Genomic DNA, 21,367 nt, shown 5'->3' on the forward strand with positions numbered 1-21,367 from the left:
ATTATGGCCTTGTTCTACTATATTCTCTGCTGGTTTTCGCAGTGTATGTCTTATTTCCTTCATTCCCATCCCCATTGCGCTGGTCTAACGATGTGTTTCCATTTGAAAGTATCAACGCTACTACCCCTACCTGGGCTCCAATGCACAGGCAACTTGGTTTTAGCTATGCGATTTTACAAGACAGTTACGCTGCCGGCTCAGCAACACTTTGTGTTGGAGCATTAATTTTCATCCCTATTGCGTTGAAATTCGGTCGACGCATCGTTTACCTCATTAGCCTTTTTCTGCAATTCTTCGTTTCCATCTGGTCTGCAAAGATTGAGACAGTCGCGGACCTTGTCCTAGTCAACGCATTCAACTGCTTACTTGGCGCACTTGCAGAAGCCATTGTTCAGATGACAATTGCGGATGTCTTTTTTATTCATCAGAGGGGCAGGATGAACTCGATCTACGTCTGGGTTATGATAGTCGGTTGTTCACTTGCCCCTCTGGTGGCCGGGTTCATTTCTAATTCCCAGGGCTGGAGGTGGGTCTGGTGGTGGATGGCAATTCTCTTTGGGGTGTGCTTGATTCTCTTTGTATTCTTCTACGAAGAGACTAAATTTGTCGATTCGATGACAGGAGTTCCATTGACAAGATCCTCGATTGAGTTAAAGCCAACGTCCATATCCGCTGACACGGACAAAGATAAACATAAACGTTCTGACGGTGTGGATCTCGAAGAAGGGCTGACATCAGAAAGGAAAGACAACACGCCGGAGGCAAGGATGGCCGAGACGAAACATCCCAAGTTCACACAACATATGACAGAAATCGACATCGACCCCAACATCCCGCGAAAAAGCTATCTTGAGCGTCTGAAACCATGGATATCCTTTCCCGGATCGGTTGCATATTATTTGCGGCATGCATATCAGCCTCTCATTGTGATAGTACAATTTCCAGCGGCCTTCTACGTGTCTGTGCTATACGGACTAATCACTGCCGCATGGCAGGCAATGATTACTGTCGTTTCCTCCAATATGGCAGAACCACCCTACAATTTTAACGCAGCACAAGTCGGTCTCATGTCACTAGCTCCCTTTATTGGCAACACTATTGGGAGCCTGATATATGGAACCTTAAGCGATTCGCTAGCCCTGAGACAAGCAAAAAAGAACAAGGGAATTTTTGAGCCTGAGATGCGCCTCTGGACCGTCCTTTGGGCTACACCTTTTGCGCCAGCTGGTATGTTGATATTTGGGTATGCTCTTGGAAATGGAGCACCGTGGATTGTCGTTGCAGTTGGTTATGCAATATATGGCTTTGGCATGGCTCCTGTGAGCAGTGCGGCGCTGACGTATCTTACGGACGCGTATACCAATGTGGGTGACAGGGAACATTACTACTTGTTTTTCGTGAAGGAGACTGATATAAGCGATTTACTAGATCGTTGCCGACTCTCTCGTGGGTGTGACTTTTATTCGGAATCTTCTAGCGACTATCTTAATCTTTGCTCTCACGCCCTGGATTGAGGCTGTGGGGATATCAAGTGTTTTCCTGACCATCTCACTTTTATCGCTTGCAGTGCTCGTTCCAGGTACTGTGTTTTTCCTTTACTTTGGCAAGAAGTTACGAGTAGGAACTGCGTCTAGGTATCGCCATTGTTCAACCGTTCAATTTGAGAACAGGAGTGCATAGGCACATACGGGGCAGATTGAGGGATGTATCGTCATGAATTTTTGATAGTAATTGTCAATGCACCATGTGCCCTAATTAGCAGTATTCGACGAATATTTTGTCCCTCGGGTAGCAGAGAGTGTACATTAGGGAATGTGGGTGAGGGTGCGGCGCCCGGAGCTCATTGTTGACCAATTTACGGAAGGAATTCTCTAGTTGTCTCATGACTGAACCACAGAAAAAAAAAAGCCGAATGGATAAATAGTATGATAGATAAAGAGGTGAATAAACACAACGTAATGGGTTGGTGCAGGTAAGGCTGTTTGGGACGGTCCCCGCCTCCACGCGCTGTACATAGATCTATGTAGTCAATACCTAGTATTTAAGGACCTACAAAAGGAGGAGACAGTTTCACTTAGCTGTAAATGAAAATGAGTCTCAATGGTGCTTTCAAAGTGAACATGACACAGGGGCATCCTGATACTTTCCCCAAGCATGGTCCACCTCTTTCATTACATCGTACCCGAACAAAAACTCTTGAAGCTCTGGATCCGCAAACAGGAATGGGAAATCTTTGCAGGGCTTCTCATTCAACAAAATTCTGTCCCGCTCCTCTTGTTGAGGACCATCTTCCAAGTGGAAGACAACACGGAAGTCGGCACTCTTTTGAACGACCTTGGCAGTTCTTTCCTTGCGCAAATGCTCATAAATCTTCAAAATATCTGGGACCGATCGCCGAAAATTCGATCTCGGCAGTTTTGAAAAGAGAGCGCTAATGACAGCGCCGTCTTCGATTGCCTGGGCTGCACCTTGAGCACTAGCGGATTGCGTTAGGGAATGATGGCTAGGTGAACTCGAGAACACGTGAATAGCACTCACAGATAAGGAAGGGTGGCATGGCATGCATCACCAAGCAGTACAAACTTGTAGGCTGGATGGCTCCATCTCTCCATCTTGACGCTGTCTTGTAAACGCCACTTTAAGGTGTTATCAACATGTTCCAGAAGCTCTGTCAATGTGGGATCGAAGCCACGAAAACTTTCTCGCATCTCTTCAACATCGGCAGATGCGACGTTGATACCCTCGGGCAAGTCGTCCGGAATGATCAAAACAATATTGCAAATTTGGTCATTCTCGATCAAATAGCACATTGCATGCAAATTCGGACCCATCCAATAGTTTGTGCTTGGCTTTTTGACTAGCTCTCTTAAACGCGGGCTTTGCATATCTGACACCTTGACCATAGACCGGTAGGCCAAATCACCAGTTAGCCTCGGCGGGTCAGCACGGCCAAGCAAAGATTCACGGCATCTAGAGCGAAGGCCATCTGCACCGATAACCAAGTCGGCCGTGAATTCATAGTCCGGGTCTCCTTTCACCATAACTGACGGTTTTTCGAAATCAATGTCAAGTACACTGGCCTGTAACTTGAGATCTACACCGAGTCGAATCGCCTCGTTTGTTAAGATCCGATGGTAACCGGCTCGATGGACTTGGAAGTATGGGTATCCGTACCTCTCTTCCAAAGACGGTCGTATATTTTGTGTTGACAGGATCCGTCCATCTCTTGACCTTAAATGGAAGTCATGAGGCAGAGTGGCAAGGGATCGGACTTTTTCCAATAACCCCCATTCATCCAATACCCTAGATGAAGACGGCGGAATCTGGATGCCAGCGCCAACCTACATAGTTGGGTTAATCCAAAAGTTCAACGGAAAATTTTATGGTCACTAGTAGTTATAATAAAAATGCATAATATGGAAACAGTAACGAACCTCACCAAGCTCCTCCGCTTGCTCCAGAATAGTGACTCTGTGGCCGGTCCTTGATATTCCGATCGCGGCTGCTAGGCCTCCGAGGCCCGCACCAATAATCGCGACATGAAGTTGATCATCGGGCATGGTGAACTGAGATAAGAGCGAAGCTGTTTCATAGATTATCTCACGCTCATGTCACGATTATATATGGACTTCAACTATCAAGACACCAAATGCCCCTCGCTTTGACGCCAAGTCGGCCAGTCCGACGTTTGGTGCGGCACAGACCCATCCTTTGGCGACGTCGGCTTAGTCGGCCACTCCGATGTTTGGAATGCTTATCAGCATGACATGACTTCTACTAATCGGGCCTTTTCTCAGTCGTTCCCTTGTATTTTAGAATTTTCAAACATTAATCCAACTTGCGCGTCCATACTAACCAACCATTGAATGGTTCCCCGCGGCATTCTACAAAAAAGCGCTATCCCGCAGGTAGGTACAAAGGCGCACAAAGGGACGGCAGTAGGGGTTTGCCCCGCGTAGCGCGACAGTTACTACCGATCACAAAAATACTGTAGACTGCTCCGCAGATGGGCGAGAGGGGAGGGGGAGGGGTTTTACTGGAATGATCTCGGCTTATTTTCAGCTGTCGGTACGGCTGAACGCGCTAGTCAAGTCTGCAGCCGCGCTAACGCACCTGTCACTGAATTGAATAACGTTAATATAGGCCAATAAAATTAGACTATAGACGTAGCTAGCCTGAAACTCACAACATTGCGAGATCAACATGCTCTGAAATCTGTTGCAAGACCAACTAGCCCGAATTGCGTTAATTTGCGAGCCTCTCTTTCTACTCGTGGTTGTGGATTCAAAAATATATGATTTTGCGAGATTGTTTTCTCGCCAACAGATGCTTGCGCAATATACTGTAAATCATAGTAAACCTGAAGTATGTAAGCTTGTAATTGCCCAGGTATATCTCCCTATCTTTGGGTTTCCTTCATATTCAATTAGAAGAAGAAAAGTTTCGCATACTTGCTGCCCAACAGGATGGCTCAGTTTCCAAGGTTGCTTGCCAACGTTATCGACGCCAAAGCCAAGACTATACCCACCACTCCATGGCTTCTATATGCCCCCTCTTCACTGTGGGAGCAAGAAGGGGGATTTCGCACTATTACATGGAGCCAGTTTGCCAACGCTATAAACAAGGCTGCGTTATGGTTAGACGAGAACATCCCTCGAGAAACTCCAGGTCGGGAGACGATTGCCTACCTTGGACCCAACGATGCGAGGTACTATATCCTCATGGTTGCGGTAGCCAAATCTAAACGAACTGTGAGAACTCTACTTTTTTTTCATATGTGTGTATCTTCTGACACGTTTCGGCGTAGCTTTTTATTCCGGACGGACGAATCACACCTACCGGGCTAACCAAGATCCTGGCTGAGATTCGATGCACTGCCTGGATTACTACGCAGGACCAGCCCAGTACAGTTGAAGGACAGAAATGCTATGTGTTTCCATCTCTTGATGAAATGCTTGGAGATGATTTGGCTTCTCCATATGCTTATAACGAAACTTGGGAGCAAGCCAAGGACGACGTCGTCTGTATCATCCATACATCTGGCACAACAGGTATGCCTTCCCACAGATTTTTAAGGCAGAAATAGTCTAATCTTCTGTTTCCTTTCAGGTGATCCAAGCCCAATCTACCTTCGCAACGGATACATGCCTGTCTGGGATAGCTGGAAGACGACTATGTCGAGACACAGCCCACGAAAGATCACATATCGGCATATGGAAAATGCACTGTCACTGACAACTTGTGCTCCACAATGGCTAGCCGGCTTAGCTTTCAGTCTGAACGCACCAGTATTTTTTGGACTCACGGTAGTGATGCTGCCTTCTGACATGGCACCCCCATTCGACCCGCAATCCATCATACGGATCTGCCAGCACACAGGGGCAAATAGCATTATTACCCCTCCTTCACTGATCGAAGATTTATACAATGACAAGGAGGCGTTTGCATTCCTGAAGAGTCTTGATTACGTTTGTTGGCTGGGAGCGGGACTGGATCACACAGTTGGCGACGAACTAGCCCAGCATACCAAGCTATTCCCGGTGATTGGGTCAACGGAACGGGGCGCGCAATTGTCATTTGAATCAGACGATGTAGCCACGTGGAAAAGCTACGAGTTTGTCCCAGAGATGGGCCCTCGGTTTCAACGAGTGGATGAGGATGTATACGAATTGCACGTTGACCGTACCCCTGAACATCAAATCTTCCAATGTGGCTTTTACACCTTTCCATCTCTCGACTCCATCGATACCGCTGAACTCTACTACCCCGTGAAAGACAAATACGGTTCTCAACGATGGATCTCTCGCGGGCGCAAAGACGACCTTGTAAAACTGTCCTGGCTGGCCAAATTCCACGCAGCGCACATTGAAAACGAGGTTTCGCGGCATCCTCAGGTGAGCTCGGTCATTGTCGGAGGGGAGGGGAGGGATGTGCCATATATCATCATTGAACCGAAAGACCACAGCGACATCAAGGATCCTAATCGCTTCCTGGACTGCATTTATGACATCGTCATCAAAGATATCAACAAACGGGACGATGATGAGATTCGCATCCCAAGGGAGATGGTCATGTTGTCCGACCCAGCCTTGCCATTCAAGCGGTCCATGAAAATGACAGTGATGAGGCGGGAGGTTGAAAAGACTTATCAGCATCACATAGAGAGTCTGTATCAGGAATTGAAGAGTAAGGAAGGGAACGGTTGCTTGGAATGTTATGACGAAGAGCCGAGCTTGTGGTGAAACCTTTCTATCTGCCTGTTATTTAGTGCTTCATTTGCGACGACTACACAATCAATAGTCTCCCTGCAAGAATGAAACAGTATTGTGAGATCGTGGTTTTACCGGCGTTGTCACTTAATCTTCAAGAGATGAAAGTATTGCCATAAGAAAAGTCCCGCAAACAGATATGTTTGTGCTAGTAGAATACAGTCTTAGGTCTGAGATATATATGTTCAGAGTTGACGCGCGATGTTCATAATAATAGCCCGCTTGGTATCAAACTCCTTTAGTATATTTAGTCGTACATCTCTTTCTAGCCAACTTATAGTGTAGGATTCTCAAGTGGCTGCTTATGGAGTGTCCTCCGAGATATCCATTAAAAGGGCCGGTGATCTGTCTGACGTGAGTAGATGGCGATGGACAGTGTACAGCACAGACATTCTAGAGTAGGAACAGAGAGAAAGGGGATGCAACCTTGGGCGCACCCATGATGGCCCCCACTCCTGATCCCTGGACCACCGTTACGCTTGCGCTGCGCTTGCGAAGGAAGACGATCGGCCAGGATTCGTGTGGTCGTAGTAGTAGTTGGTCGGAGAGACCTTTGTCGATCTTCCAAGGTTGTCAGCATCGGCCACTCGAGCCTGAATGCATTTTGCTAGACACTTGATTTACTGATCAGATGCTTACGAAGAGGAGCGGAATTAATGAATCATGGCAAGTCAACGCATGTGTATTGTGGTTATGTTCTGAAAATCATCTTGAGACACCATGTACAAGGCTGGTTGTGTCTAAAACCTCAGCCCAAAGGAAAAAACACTCGGAAACCAGAAGCGAGTGGGCGAGCCAGCTCGCAAAATCAATCCAATCTCGAAAACAAAGGAAAAGGGTCAGGGTTCCTCTCTCTCAACTCGCTTACTCACGAGCCAAAAAGGAGCTATCCTTTTGCCTTGTGACGAGAAGGGATTTAGGAGGACTGAGCGGCGAAGCCAATCTGGGGGCCCTCGGAGTCGAAGATGGCGTACTGGGTCTTCAGGAAGATGTCACCGAAGATGGAGAAGCCGAGGCCAGAGTTGCTCTGGATACCGCCGTAGCAGGTGGAGCTGCCGGCGGAGACGGGGGCGTAGTTGATGATGGAGCCGGGCACGACGGCATCGTAGGAGCCGATGGTGACGGTGAAGTCGGGCAGGGTGGAGGAGCAGTCGAAGACGTAGCCGCCATACTGCGAGCTCTCCTTAGCGCCGGTGACCTGCTTGTAGTAGGCAGTGACGACATCGGTGGGGAGCATCATGAGGGTGGTGCCGGTGTCGGCAATACCCTTGATGGCGGCGCCGGAGGTGCTGCCGACCTTGTAGCCATCCGCGGTGAACATCCAGAAGCCCTGCGAGCTGTCGACGGGCTTGTAGGCAATGGAGCCGGTGTACTTGGAGCTGTCGATGAAGCCGAAGTCATAGGTGCCGGGAGCGTTGTGCTTCAGGCTGGCGGCGAAGACGGGCTTGTCAAGGCTGGACTTGACGGTGTCGAAGAAGGTGGTCTGGGCCTTGGGCTTGACGGTGTTGATGGAGCTGAAGGCGAGGCCGAGCAGACCGTCGTTGTCCTTGTCCTGCACGAACTGCGAGCTGATCTTCTCAGCGGCCTCCACGGCCTGGCTGGGAGCCTTGACACTGCCGACGGTGACGGCGTCCTTGAAGACGTTGCCGCTGGCGGAGCTGCCGTCGCCGTAGCTGATAGACCAGCTGTAGCCGGGCATGGCAGAGGCGTTGCTGGCCTTGTAGACGGAGTGACCAGTCTGGTCGGTCTGGGGCAGCTCGGACGAGAAGACCCACAGGTCGGCAGAGCCGGTGTCAAAGTCCAGGTGCATGGTTGTGCCACCGACGTTGACGGGAGTGAGGTACTCCTCATCGTTGCTCTCGGGGGTGGTGGTAACGGAGCCGTGCTCGGCCGCAGCCTTGACGCTGGCGGGAACGGCGGCACCGTACTTCAGCAGGGCATTCTGGTACATGCGAGCCAGGTTGATGCTCCGGGGGCTGTTGACGCTCTTCGCGACCTGGTCGATGGAGAAGGACTTGGCGTTGGGCTTGCCGTGGGGGACGGCAGAGACGGCGCCAGCCAGGGCCAGAGCGGCGGTGATCTTGCTGAAGACAACCATGATGATGATTCGGACTTTTGATTTTCTTGAAATGAAAGAAAGACTGATGGAGAGCGAGTTGATTTCCAAGAGAGGTAGACCGGAATTGGGGCCATCTTTATACCTTTTGGAGAGCTATCGGACCTTCTGGGCATGCATTGGCCATCCAATCCATCATTCAGGAGATGTTTCTCTTCCAGGAAGCCAGCGATGACGATCCAGTCGCCGCAGGGACGCGGCAGTATGGTTGTGGAAGATCATCACGGACTCCACCGGGCCTAGCAGGATGGGATGTCACGGCGGACGGGACCCGCCACAGAGGGGAAAGGGCAAACCAGAGCCCGGAAGCTGCCATCCCAGTTCGTGAAGGCGGAGAGGGTCGAATGGGTCTGATAGCGCTAGTCGAGCCCGGCGGGGGTGGATGAGCAGCCAATACGACCACGGAGCCCGACACAGACAGGCTCTCCCCGTTCTGGCCAGCCATGGAGAAGTCCGCGCGGCCACACATTGGGTCTTGAGTGGTTGAGCCCATCAGCGCCTTAGATTTCCACGGAGGGCGTCGACCACGAGTCAGCTTTCACCCTGAAAAGATTGAGGAGTGATTTGCCTCGAGATCGAGACTAGAGTCCCCATCGCCCTGAAGATCATCACCCGTTATTGCCCAGCTCCCTGAACGCCACCAGCCAATAGCCACCTCCACGCGGACCGTCGTGGACGTTTACCCTTTCAGGGTCACATCGGGGTCCGCGTATGCCACGCCTATTGGCCGATCGACTTCCCTGGTGCGGCGTTGGGTTCGAACTTTCGGCGGGCGCGTCAACTCTGGAACAGAGATCGGGCTTCCACGCAGGTACCGACCATGTTTTCGGCTGAAACACCTTCTTCATGGAAACTACCCCAGGGGCCGGCGGGCGTCCGCTCATGGCGCTGGGCCAGATCAAAACCCATCACCCAACACGCAACAGGATTAAGCGCGGACCCGCTCCCCCCGTACAATGGATCAGAATCGGTGCGAAGGATTCCGGTTAGTCGATGACCCCCCCGGCGAGTCCGACGGGCGAAATGATCGACAGCCAAAAAGCGATGTGACCCTTAACGGAGCACGGGCGTCTTCTTATCGCCTCATCAGGATCGATCAGCCTCTGCTACTATTCTTGCAATACCCTAACGCAGTGCGGATCATCGCGATGTGCAGGCTCTGAGATACCCTTTCTGGCGTTTCTGCAGGAATTTGACCCTTATGCCCAGCACAATGCAACGACGACCACATTGACCACCCTCCCGGCGGGGCAATTCTCTTATCATCGGTCTGGCCGAGGCGATGATGGTGATGATGATTCATGTTTTCTATCCATGGAAACATCCAGGGACTGACTCGCCCAACCGTGGCTACCGATACGGCTCCGCTCAGCCTCGAGGTCCGCCTTGCTCGGCGATAGGTTCCATGCTGGATCTACCCCTACATCTGTTGTCCAAGCTGTCACACGTCCCTCGTCATTATTATTGGCGATTCCTTCGGGAAAACCGGGTTGGTTGTTCTAGGGCCCGGCACGTAGCATGCATGCCTGCATGGCGTACAGCCACCCGCGGAGCCAGAGCAGGCGCACGAGGGCCCTTCCATGCACCAGGGGAACTGTTGGGCACGCGGTGGAGAGAGATGAAACCACGGCAGGCGACTGCATACATCCAGAAGATTCCCGGCCGACGGAGACCGGCTGTTCCAAGGATCACCCCCGGCCAAAGTCTCCCCGTGTCTCTCTCTCTCTCTCTCTCTCTCCTAATGAGTATGTAACCCCGGTGCCTGGCCTGAGATCATTTTCTCAGACAGAAACACTGCCCGCATGGGGCAGGACCCCGCTACAAGGAGTATTGCAAGACGGACGTCTACGTCGGAGACCACGACCGCAATGGGGAAAGAGTCAGGAACAAAGGGTTTCAAGCAGATTACACGGGATCAAATCACGCCCCGAGGCTTAGCCAACACCTGCGACGCCAAGACTGACGATCCCGGCCGGGGTATAATAGTTTAAAACCAAGAATCAATAAAATACACATCACAAATCCCTGCGGTTCTTTGCTGGTTCCGAGGCAGCTATCTCATCCACTAACAACGCCTCGTGAGGGAGGCAGATCACGAGTGCAGGAACTGGGACGGGAGCGTGCCGCTTCCCGTTGAGTCGCCGCCCTCCCCGTTCGCAGTGCCGTCATACCCCTCGTTGAGAAGCACTTCCAGCATATCAAACTCTCCCAGCATCGGACCCGTTCCGCCAAGACCCTGATCGACCACCGCGGTCGAGCTGTTAAAGAATTGGTCCAGTGGGAGGGCGAACCAGTCCGGAAGCCCGCCGGATGTATTGGTCCCTTCCATCGACTGGGACGAGGCAACTTGATGTGGTGACGACCGGTCGAGGTCTCCCGAGGGTTGAGTAGAGTTCGGGTCGTAGTAGTTGTAGTACACGGACGGCGGCGGAGGCATGAACGAGACGTTCAGGCTAGACGAGTTGATCGGCTGCGCGGGGATGTTGGCCAGTGGGTCGTGATTGCTCCCCATGGGAGTACTGCTGGCGCCGTTGCTATCCATGTATCCCAGCCCACTCCCGCCCGGGGTCGCGTCCTGGGCAGATGCCCAAGGTGTGTGTGGACCATCACGACGATGAGTGGAACTCTCCCGCGGAGGCGACTGAGCTCGCGAGACTGGAGCAGATGTGCGTTCTTGGCCATCGCCATCTGCACCGCGGTCATGAGGTGCGAAGCGCAGGAATCGGGTGCGAATGCTGCTCGTGAGAAGCTCCAGCAATCGCGCAACGGTATTGCTAAGATGAACGTCATCGACGACGCAGGTACGGAGCGCCTCGACCGTCCGGTCCTGCAGGTCGAGAGAAACACGCACGTCGTCTTCGCGAGCACCTAGCGTGAAAGTCTATGCACGATTTAGTCTTTGCGTCTAAGACATGGGACAGGGTGGGTTACCTTTAGGATGAAGATCATGCCCGACAAGATTCGGAAGAATGTCCGAATCGGTGCATGCTTCAGACGGTCTCCGGGGACAAGACCGTCTAGAACAAGTTGTAGAATCTTCCGCGAAGCATCCACGACTTCCTGGATATATTGCTCATTGACGCGATAGATGTCCATCAACGTCCCAAACCACCCGCTACTACCCGACGACGGACCCGATCCTGGCCGCCCGGACTGGGTCTGAGCCGACTCATTGGACATGGTGGTCCATCGATCTACCACGGCTTGCAGAGCCAGGGAGTTGACATAGAGGCCTATCCATTGTCAGCGCACAGACTTTCAGACTCTCTTAGAAAGGAACTCACGAGTATATTCGTATTCAATCATTAAAATGCTTCGCATGGACGGAGCCACTGTATAGTAATTAGCCTTCTGCACGCCTGGATTTTGGTGATGAATTAAACCCACGGGAGATGTTGTCGATGTTTTGCTTGAAATCACGTAGGAAAGGCTGAAACCGGTCAATTTGTTCACGATATCTCCCACTTCGGATCAGCTCTGAGGTCTGTTCAATGGAAGCAAAGAGGAGCTGGTTGCTCTGATACATGATCTTGGAGATATCAATCCAACAATCTTGCATCCGGTCAATGTTGGCGTCGCTGTCTTTGACATCGGAGGCAGTCGGGTGGGTGTCCTGACCCCACTGTGGCAAGGGAAGCATGGAAGGAATTCCTAGGCGTCCACTGTTCTGTGTAATGAAGACTAGGATGAGACGACGTAGTCGGCGTTTTCGTGTCTGCTCAGCGGGAGACTCGTTGGCTGCTTTGATCTCGCTCTTGTGGTCAAAAACGCCGAGTTCGAAAGCCAGGGCTTGCGCCGTGCTCAGCAACATCCATGACATCCGGTCGGATCGCCAGGCTGGCTCCAGCCATTTCTGAAAGGCAAGTCTGCCTTCCGCAGCGCTGGAGGACCCGCGGTTAATCGACGGGTCGCTTTCGGTGTCTATATCCTTGTCGGAACGATTTTGTGTCTGGCCATCCATGTCCAACAGCGTATTTTCATCGTCACCCGGAGGGAAATGGAGGTTCCGAGGATGCCAATCGGTGAGAAGCAACATGGCTTCGACCGTCCCCAATGCTCTCAAGTTTCCTTTCACGTTGACCTTACCGGAAGTTGGAGCCAGGTCCAGAGATCGGGGCCGGCTAATGCCTCCACCAGCATCGAATTTTTCTTGGCCCCAGAAAAGGCGCTCAATCATGCCACGCAGATATGACCAGAGGCGGTCGTGGATGTAAAATGCTCGCGTATCGGCTCCATCACCCTTGGGCTTCAGATGTCGAGAAGCAATCGTGAGAACGGTGACCGCCAGCACTGGCTCATCTGTAAGCAATGTGCGATGGGTCGAAGGGTTGGAGAAATCTGGAATCACGACGGGGCTCATCGGTGCAAGATGCTCATAGTAACTGGGTTATAGTTAGCCAACGCACAGTTGATATGAAGGGGCAAAGTCTTACTATGCCACATAATCCATGCCCTCTTCCACCGTAAGCCACCCGGCACGAACGAAGCGCAGCCGCGACCACGCACGAACGGCATCCACGTACCCTGGATCCTGGGTATTCGTCGGGCTTTCTCGATGGCCGCCTCCTTCCGAGATCAGAGGATCCACGGGACCCGATGTACCTTGATAATAGGCGGCACCTCCCTGGCGAGGTGTCCTCACAAATGATCCGCCCAAACTCCGCGGCGAGCTTCCTTGTGCCAGGGGCGACGGTCCAGAGTTAAACGAAGAAACCGACTGCCGCCCACCATATCGGTTCTCCAATCTCTGACGGTTGAGATCCTCTGTTCTGCCCGCTGCTTCTGAGAGCAAATGGAGAGCATCATGGGTATTGCTGATGGCAGGCGACAGCAATTCCACGGCAGTCCGATTCATCATGGGCCCGCCCTCAAGGCCATAGCCAGATGGTGCATGTCGGTCGCCGAGTGGGTACATGGACATGCGGAGGTTTCTCGAATCCGAGAAGGATGGCGCTGGGGCAGCCGGCGCATTGGGTGTGTAGCGCTGGCTGGTCGCCGCTGCGGGAGACGGCTCGGACCATTTGTGATGAGCGCGAATACCATCGGCATCGAAAGAAGTCGGCTCGGATGGCTGGAAGGGCGAGTCATGATTCAATGCCTCCTTCTGTGCGACCTCGCCAATCATCATGCGCTTGTCGCGGCGCAGAACGGCCGGCTCGACAGGCTCCTCTTCCTCCTCTGCTGCATCGGAGAGCTTGCGCTTGCGTCGAGTGGCCGAGAACTCGCATCGCTTGCTTTCGCGACGGCACCGGACGCATGGTGGGGGACGAGGATTATCGACGCCTTTTTTATTTGGAGATCGTCAGCAAAGGTACAAGCTCAAAAAAAAAGAGAGACACAGCAGAAGAATGCCGAGAGGGGGAGGGGAATGAACATACTGCCTAAATCACACTTGACCTTACGTTTGCGACATGGATCGCAGGCCTGGTAACCGCGACGGTGTTGAGATTGCGGCGAAGGGGATTTCGCAAAGGCGTCCTGGCCAGCCATGCTGCTGATCATCTGTACTTGGGGAGGTGGATTGGGCGGGATGCTGGGGAAGCCGACGCAAAGCGAAGATAAGAGAGAGCGGTGGGGTGCTGACTAAGGGGACAAATCAGACAGACAAAACAGTGAACCCTAACTGACTAACATTATTGAATCAACGAATGATACTTATGTCGGAGCGGTCGTCTATTATTTACAACTTTATATGTATGGTTCTTGTTTCAGGTCACTCGATATGACGTAGATCCACTGGTGACGGCCAACCGCTTCCCCTTGTCCAGGCTGCCGTTCATTCGCGAGACCGACTCCCAGGCCTTGCGTGGTTGCACCAGTTCGCCCGACGCAGTGCTGTCTACGCTGCCTCGCCGTGACAGACTCGAGGTCCATCCGCCCGCCAGAAGGCCTCGGATGCCTCCAGCTTTGCGGGAAGGAATCTCTGTTGTGCCCGCCGTGAGCACGTAGAGAAGATACTTCAGATTGGGCAAGGTGTGCCGGATGTCCAACACACGCAGTCCCAGTTTGCTGAGCAGAAACTCAATGTTCTTGTTCAACAGAAAGACGCCGTACTCGAATCGGTAGTGGACATTGACCGGGTGCAGGGGATAGGTGCGGGTGGGGAGCGACACGGATACCGGGTCCTGGATCAACGAGGTCGACAAGTGCGGGCTGATTGGGTAAGGGACGGCCATTGAGAGATAGAAGGAGAGCAGATATACGAGGTGGGCAGTGTACCCCAGAGCCGCTGCAACGGCCTCACGGTCCATGTCATCAAAGGAAGAGTTTGGCAACGCTAACCCGGCAATGGTAAAGGCCAGCGGCTTGTCGGCGATCGGTTCGATAGGGTAGATGATCAGCAGGTCTTCAGAAATTCGCCGAATCTGGCCCTTGGCTTCGTCCGCACTGTGGCTGAGAACTTGTTCGCTGGAGACCAGTTTCTCCTGGGCGTCGGGAAGGTGGCTTCGAGCCCTTTCTTGGGCTTGACGTCCCTGCTCCATTGCCTCCTTCCGAGTTTCAATGCTGGAGATCAACTCGTCTTTGCGCTTGTTCGCCGCTCGGAGCCGCCGCCGTTCGGCGGCGATGGCCTGTCTGGTCAGGGACAGCCGGTCTTGCGCCTGCGCCGCGTCGCTCACACTCATTAGCGCCTGTTGGTTCTTCTTCAGCATACCGCTGATCTGTGCCTCCAGTTTCTCGCGCGTTGCTAGCGCGTCTTGTATACATTCGTCCAGGTTTGCCAGTTTCATCAATGCGTCGTAAGATGAAGTGGGTAGCACCATCCCATCACCAGTAGCCCGCTGGCCCGTGCCGTAGAGAGAGGTCTCCACTGGTGGGAGATCGGTGAGATTGGTGTACACGCCGTCGGGGAAATGAAATAGAATGGAATTGGCAGGAAGCGGTTGGTGGAAGTTTTCGAGAGTTTTCCCCAAGAACTGCAAGGAGCGTAGATTGAGCTGTAGTTCCACCAACAGCATGTGGTCTGGCATCGTCGCCGTCTTCGCCCATAGCTTCAGCGTCAAGGAGTCCCGTCGGGAGACCAGCGGGCCGCACATATTCAAGTCCAAAGCCTGAAAGCTGGGATTTGTTGCGCTGTTGACCACCTCGCTAACATAGATCGGGGCTTCTGAGCCCTCGCAATGGATTGAGAACCAGGTATCCGCCATGCGACTGTTGGTGATGTCCTCCAGTCTGACCTGGCGCGTCTGGGGATTGGGATCATTCCAGGGGAGGGTGCTTCTCCGACGCGACGGGCGCATTTCAGGCCTCCTATCCTTTCGGTCGACATGGCTTTCTGAGCCGGTGCGCGACTTGAGATCGGTGAATGATCGGGAGGAATGTAGGGTACGGGCATCGTGCTGGGCGAGGATCTTGGAAGGGGTCGTCAGGGTGTTGGGGATATCATCGTCGTCTATGGTCTTGCCACGAGCTCGACTTGGGGGTGTGACGATCAGGTTGCGGACGGAGATGCCATGGAGATGTCGCAGCTTGCGGTTCTAGAGAAGTCTGTCAGTCTGCTAGTGGATGCGGAGGTAAGCATCGACAATACCGAGGCGTACAGCCATGGCCGGTCCCTGCGTGAGATAGGGGGATCCTGCGCCGAGCCCATGATGGAGGCCGAGACAGAGAGACAATTATGTGCAGACGGGCATAATGGATGGATGGATGGCGCTCAGTGGTAGTTGTCGTTGTGTTGTGATGCGGAGAGTCGGACGGGGCGCCAAGACCCCAAAAAATCCTCGACTGGCCCATGTCCTTTTTCTTCCTCCTTCCAACATACTCAACTCAACCACCATTCCATCCACACCACGATTTCCTTTCCACTCCCTCCCGGGACTGTCCGCAGACTTTGCACCTCGGCCGCAATGGCCTCTGTGTCTATGCGCAAATCCTATTGGAAGTCCCTTCAAACAATCCTCCAGGAGGTCACCACCCGCGACAATGTCACCTTCATACACCCATCGAAGCTGACCGCCATTGGCTTCGTGCGGAACCCGCCAATTGACCCACAGACACCGATTCAAGGCCGAGTGCGGCATCCACGGTCCAATGCGACCAAGGAGTTCCAGACCCGAGAAGCAGCGAGGCTACGGAAGGCCCTGCACGCCATGTCGCATGGGAAACACATTTTTGCCTACCACCATGTGAGGACCAAGCAAGTGGTCTACTCGCTGACCCGAGAGCTGGAGGTGAGTGATGAGTGACTGTTTGATCAATTTCTACCACAATTGTTAACCTTGTCCCCGATGTCTAGGAAAACAACGTCCTCCGCCAGATGATCTACCACGGCAAGCAGACTGTCCCCGCCGAGCTGCGCACCGATATGTGGGTGCCTTACTACTCTGTGCACTTTGCCGACCCAAGACTCGGGCTGCGCGCGTTCAAGATGCTTCGCGAGTTCTCGAAGCAACGCCAACTCAAGCCGCCCGCGGAGATGATCACCGTCACCCCCGAATTCCTGGCGAAGATTCGACCAAAGGACCCCAATCTTGCAAAACAGTTCGATAGGATCAATAAGCACCGGTTAGGCCACTTCATGTCGAAGAAGGAGCGCGCTCGGGTCTTGATGGATCAGAAGGCCACCTCCATCGCCGATGTCTCTGCCGTGCTGGCCATCCAGGAAGAGGAAATCAACAACGGATTGCTGGACCGGGTTGGCAAAAACACTAAATACGACAAGCTCATGGAGACCATGAAGCAGATGCCTTTTTCCATATGGAGCTGGAAATTCACGAAGAAGGCTTGGGTTCGGGACATTCTGCAGGTCCACGAGGCCGAGAAGAAGGTCGCCGCGAGACGGGCTGCCAGGATCACGAGATTTGAAACCTGGCTCAGTGCCCAGACTGGCAAGACCATCCGGATCAGCGATGAGGATGGCAACTATCCCCAGCAACCTGGGGAGTTCAAGATTCTCTGGCGCGATGTCTACGATGCGAACTACGCCGCTTCCTGGCCCAACAGCGTCGGTCACGGTGAGCTACAGCCAGGCTGGTGGTTTGCCAGGTCTACTATTCCCGTGGAGAGGCAGATTACCCAGCCCCAGCTGAAGGCGGCGGCGAAAGCCCCGAAGGCGGAAGCGGAGGCGCACTAGAAGCTTCTTTCTCTCCTTTGGCAGGGATTCATTCGGCGCCAGATGAAAGATCCCCCTGATGATATTTCCACCTTACCTTGGACGATGTACCTTGATCATCCTTTCCTTTCCTACCATGTCTTCTTGTGTATTAGGAGCTGTTAGCTGCATAAATTGTATTTTTAGACATACTCCCTCAACGCCAATTCAGAAACCAACCCATGAACCAATAAGAAAAACACTAGATAACAAGGATCCTGCCTCATCTCATATACCCATGATATCAATCTTCCTCTTTAATATCCGTTAATTGCCGCTGAAGCCCCCGGCGCCACGCCAAACAAGACATCCGCCTCCTGCTCGGCACTTCAACGAGAACCACCCTCTCCGCCGCCCTAACCAACTTCCCCCGTTCGTCCAGAGAATACGTAACCAAGCCCACGATATTCTTATCTCGATCCGTGATAATCAGATGCGGGCCCGTATCCTGCTCGGAAGCACCCCCAAACTCTTTCTGACCGCTGTAGTCAAAGCCAAAGTACACGTCAGGATAAGCCCATAGCACTGGTGCGTCTTGGCCAGGATCGAGTTCGAATCCCGGCAGCGGTTTCAGTGTAGCTGTTTCTTCTTTGAAGATGCCGTCGCGGTCGTAGTAGGGGAACGGTCGTGGGTCCGGGATGTAGTCTCCTGCGCTGTAATCGGAAGGAGTGGTGTCTTCGAGCTTGATGTGAGTCTTTCGAGGGAGTGAAAATATCTGTGAATGGAGTCTATCAGTTTGTTTTCTATCGCAAATCGGAACTGTACTAACGTGTCGTGGCGCTTTTCCCACTTGTTTGCTGAACCCGCAGCCCATTGTAAGTGTGTTTGAGGAAATAAATACCAAAAGCTTGAAATATCTTGTGTTGGGAACTTATAAAACTGAAGGGATGTCTGAAGTTTGCAATTGTGCTGTACATCTCCTTCTTTTTGTACTCCATCACCGGACAATCCTACAAACCATAGACGCTTTAATCAAACTCTCTAATCATTATCTGCCCAATTAGTTTCCAGGGATCAGATCCAAAACGGATCTAAATTGGCTATTATTGTCCGATCTTCGAACTCCTCCGGGGACCTAGGCGGCTAAGTTAGACGCGGACGGTTTTAGGTCTGTCTATTTCAGCGTTTGCAATTGTTTCTTATTTTAAAATAGGATCGGATGTTTCATATGAGCTTCCTGTAACAAGGGCAGCGCTTCGGCGGGGGATTGTCTGTTATAAGGCGCTTAGAGTGAGATTGGGTGATCTAAAAAGGGCATGGCGCTTAGTATGCCCATGCATACCTCAGGAGACATTTCCCCCCGTCCATTAGCCATCTTCTCTAAGTTGAAATAATATTCATCATTATACAAGAAGAAACACTGAGCCAAGATGTCACCGCTAGATTTCGAGTTCAAGGGAGGAAAACATGAATCAGGTCTGCTACGGCTGCTTCTCCAACTCCAGAATCTCTTGGATGTCCCCTGGCGTTATCTCGAACCGCCATACAAAGAAAGACCTGTCCATGGGGATACTTCATATCGGCCTGTTCCATGCGTTGTGTTTCTGTTAACGTTTTTCTTTCTTTTTTTTGGGGGCACATTCTACGGTCTACAGCATGCAATTTTATGATAGCTACTGCATCGTCGAGAAGTGTATATAGGGAGAGAAAAGGCCCATCGCAGTGGGAAAATTCAGTACAGATAGCCTTACATACACAATAGGCCGCGAAGAGAAAAAAATAAACAAAACCAAAGAATGGGGGGATGGAAAGGGGAGAAGGCAAAGGCATCTGAGATTCATAAGGTAGTCCGAATGAGACGGAGTGGAATAAAAGATAGTGGTATGGCTAGCAACAAGATAGACAGGAAGGGGCATTTGTGAGACAACCAGGTCTGAATGCCGACTCGAGAATGATGCCAGCGGACAAAAAAAGTTAAACGACGCCGACGTGTGATGAAAATCTGGAAAGTAGGCAATAGGAGCATGACAAAAATTCAGAACCGGATGGGCTGGACTGGGCTGGACTTTTCTTTCCTTTTGGAAGTATTCTATCGGTCTGCTCGGCTACTTCTTTGCGATGGAAGAAAAAGGAGGCCAGTCGGGCGCGGCGTGGCTCATGGTACATTCGCTCAATTTGTCTCTTCAGGCACACTGTTAGGGTTCAAGATGGCCACAGAAGGTGGTTCTGTAGCCATTTCGGGCCCGGGTTCTTGGTTGGCGTTGGCGTTGGCCATGCGCTGGAGAATATCCTCGTTGGTCTTCTCTGCCCATTCGGCGTCGTCAGCCAGCCCTGCGGTTTCCATGCTCTTCCGAGCCCCCTCCAAGATCTTGTCGGCCTCGCTCACGCCGTGGGGGACATTCGTTGATGGATCCCCGTCCACTCCGATGGGTTCGGCGGTGTTATTGACAACATCCTTGACGCGGTTGGTGTCAAGGCGAATAACCATGCAAGACAGATTGTCGGTACTAAACCGTGCGAGCGCGTGTTCGACAAGAACCTTGGAGGCATGTTGAGCATCGGGAATGTTTCGAACTAAATCGACGGCTTCTTGGTCGCTGCAGACATCCCATAGCTGTTTTTCCAGAGGTTAGTCTGTGTTCGATTGTCCGTACAGGGAAAGAACTTACTCCATCGCAAGCCAAAATTATAAACTCATCAGCGTCGGGTTGGATCACAGTTTCCGTAGTGTAAGGGTGACCGGTCACGAGCTCCTTGAGATACGCATCGCCAAGGGCGCGAGTGACAGCCAGCACCCCGTTGACGCGGTTGTTGAGGATCAGCCCGCCAGCGTTGGCGATCCTTTTCCCTTCGTTCTCATCGCTACCCTTGTGGTCATAAGACAAGCGAAGCGCTTTCCCATTGCGGCACAAGATGATGCGAGCATCGCCCACGTTGGCCGTATACAGGACGCGCTGCCGAGCAGCTTTTTCTTGGAGTTTCGGTATTACAGCCGAGGCTCCCGATTGTGCTTCTTGGGTCGGAGTCTCAGTGTCCAAGTTGGTGTCGCTTTTTGTAGCTGCGGCAGTCGCCGGGGCGAGAGCGGAGGATCCGGTGGCCGACTGGGAGCTGGGCACCCGATCCTCCCAGCGAAGCAGTGCAATGACCGCAGTACATCCACTGTTCTTCACCGGCAGCCTTTCCAACTGTTGGTCCACACTGGTGAAAGTTTGATCGAGCAGTTCCGGCACGGGCGTGCTGGGACTCTTCCGCATGATCTCCTCCAGAACCAAGTGTAGTTTCTTGCCACACCACTCTGCGGCAAAGGTACCGGCATGCCCATCAAATATCGCAAAGTAACCATTGTCCGTCTCGACGACGTTGGATGATTCATCGGACGCCTGCGATCCCTCCGCAGCCCCGGGCGACTCGGCGCCATTTATGTCGGGCGGTACGGTCGGGGACGGGGTCCCGAGAAAGTTGTAAAGGTAGGCATGGGTATCTTCCATTGTCCGACGACATTTTCGATTTTTGTCTTCCGTGACACCGACACGGAACGATGATCTGGGGCCGGGCAGTGATTCTCCGGCCGAGTTATTGAACGACCCTTGAGGGACACTCAGGGCCGGGTCCATCTTCCCCAGCTTGTGCAGTGGGCTCTGCGTGACCTGCTGGACCGGGATTTGGGGGTCGCGTGTACCGTTCCCGCTCAGAGAGTTTTTGGCGCTGCTGAAGAAGCTGGCCGCTTTGGTGACGGTACTACTCCGGCGCTTCTTCTCACCGGCGGGACCCTGGTCTTCACTGGCTCGGCGATTGAAGAAACCGGAACCGGGGGGAGAAAACCTCTTGTCGCGAATTGCGTTGGTCTCGTCCTTTTCGAGGGTCGGGGAGCCAGTTCCAATGCTGGTATCCGGGAGTGTCTCAAGCTTGTCTTTGGGTGGGCTCGAGGAGCCACTGAACATTCTGTTCAGCAAC

The 21,367-nt window shown here is 52.6% G+C and overlaps 7 protein-coding genes across 7 annotated transcripts; 2 read left to right on the plus strand and 5 right to left on the minus strand.

Annotated features, from left to right (window-relative positions):
* Window positions 1-4,466: 4,466 nt before the first annotated feature.
* Window positions 4,467-6,242, plus strand: PFLUO_LOCUS5065 (uncharacterized protein; the record flags this gene model as incomplete). The annotated part of the gene is made up of 3 exons (XM_073782479.1): window positions 4,467-4,751; window positions 4,808-5,051; window positions 5,110-6,242. 3 exons carry the CDS (start codon window positions 4,467-4,469, stop codon window positions 6,240-6,242), a joined length of 1,662 nt encoding a protein of 553 aa, XP_073639129.1.
* A 943-nt stretch (window positions 6,243-7,185) lies between these two features.
* On the minus strand, window positions 7,186-8,367 carry PFLUO_LOCUS5066 (uncharacterized protein; the record flags this gene model as incomplete). Its single annotated transcript, XM_073782480.1, has 1 exon — window positions 7,186-8,367. The coding sequence occupies one exon, from the start codon at window positions 8,365-8,367 to the stop codon at window positions 7,186-7,188; it is 1,182 nt and encodes a 393-aa protein (XP_073639130.1).
* Window positions 8,368-10,477: 2,110 nt separating this feature from the next.
* On the minus strand, window positions 10,478-13,875 carry PFLUO_LOCUS5067 (zinc finger transcriptional activator; the record flags this gene model as incomplete). The annotated part of the gene is made up of 6 exons (XM_073782481.1): window positions 10,478-11,266; window positions 11,317-11,618; window positions 11,670-11,717; window positions 11,773-12,767; window positions 12,819-13,668; window positions 13,764-13,875. 6 exons carry the CDS (start codon window positions 13,873-13,875, stop codon window positions 10,478-10,480), a joined length of 3,096 nt encoding a protein of 1,031 aa, XP_073639131.1.
* A 218-nt stretch (window positions 13,876-14,093) lies between these two features.
* Window positions 14,094-15,973, minus strand: PFLUO_LOCUS5068 (uncharacterized protein; the record flags this gene model as incomplete). The annotated part of the gene is made up of 2 exons (XM_073782482.1): window positions 14,094-15,860; window positions 15,914-15,973. The coding sequence occupies 2 exons, from the start codon at window positions 15,971-15,973 to the stop codon at window positions 14,094-14,096; spliced, it is 1,827 nt and encodes a 608-aa protein (XP_073639132.1).
* A 256-nt stretch (window positions 15,974-16,229) lies between these two features.
* Window positions 16,230-17,455, plus strand: PFLUO_LOCUS5069 (uncharacterized protein; the record flags this gene model as incomplete). The annotated part of the gene is made up of 2 exons (XM_073782483.1): window positions 16,230-16,553; window positions 16,619-17,455. 2 exons carry the CDS (start codon window positions 16,230-16,232, stop codon window positions 17,453-17,455), a joined length of 1,161 nt encoding a protein of 386 aa, XP_073639133.1.
* A 262-nt stretch (window positions 17,456-17,717) lies between these two features.
* PFLUO_LOCUS5070 (uncharacterized protein) lies at window positions 17,718-18,287 on the minus strand (the record flags this gene model as incomplete). Its single annotated transcript, XM_073782484.1, has 2 exons — window positions 17,718-18,188; window positions 18,243-18,287. 2 exons carry the CDS (start codon window positions 18,285-18,287, stop codon window positions 17,718-17,720), a joined length of 516 nt encoding a protein of 171 aa, XP_073639134.1.
* A 1,296-nt stretch (window positions 18,288-19,583) lies between these two features.
* Window positions 19,584-21,354, minus strand: PFLUO_LOCUS5071 (protein phosphatase 2C-like protein 1; the record flags this gene model as incomplete). Its single annotated transcript, XM_073782485.1, has 2 exons — window positions 19,584-20,027; window positions 20,083-21,354. 2 exons carry the CDS (start codon window positions 21,352-21,354, stop codon window positions 19,584-19,586), a joined length of 1,716 nt encoding a protein of 571 aa, XP_073639135.1.
* Between the last annotated feature and the right edge of the window lie 13 nt (window positions 21,355-21,367).

The sequence above is a fragment of the Penicillium psychrofluorescens genome (genome assembly GCF_964197705.1).
Source record: "Penicillium psychrofluorescens genome assembly, chromosome: 3".
NCBI lineage: Eukaryota > Fungi > Ascomycota > Eurotiomycetes > Eurotiales > Aspergillaceae > Penicillium > Penicillium psychrofluorescens.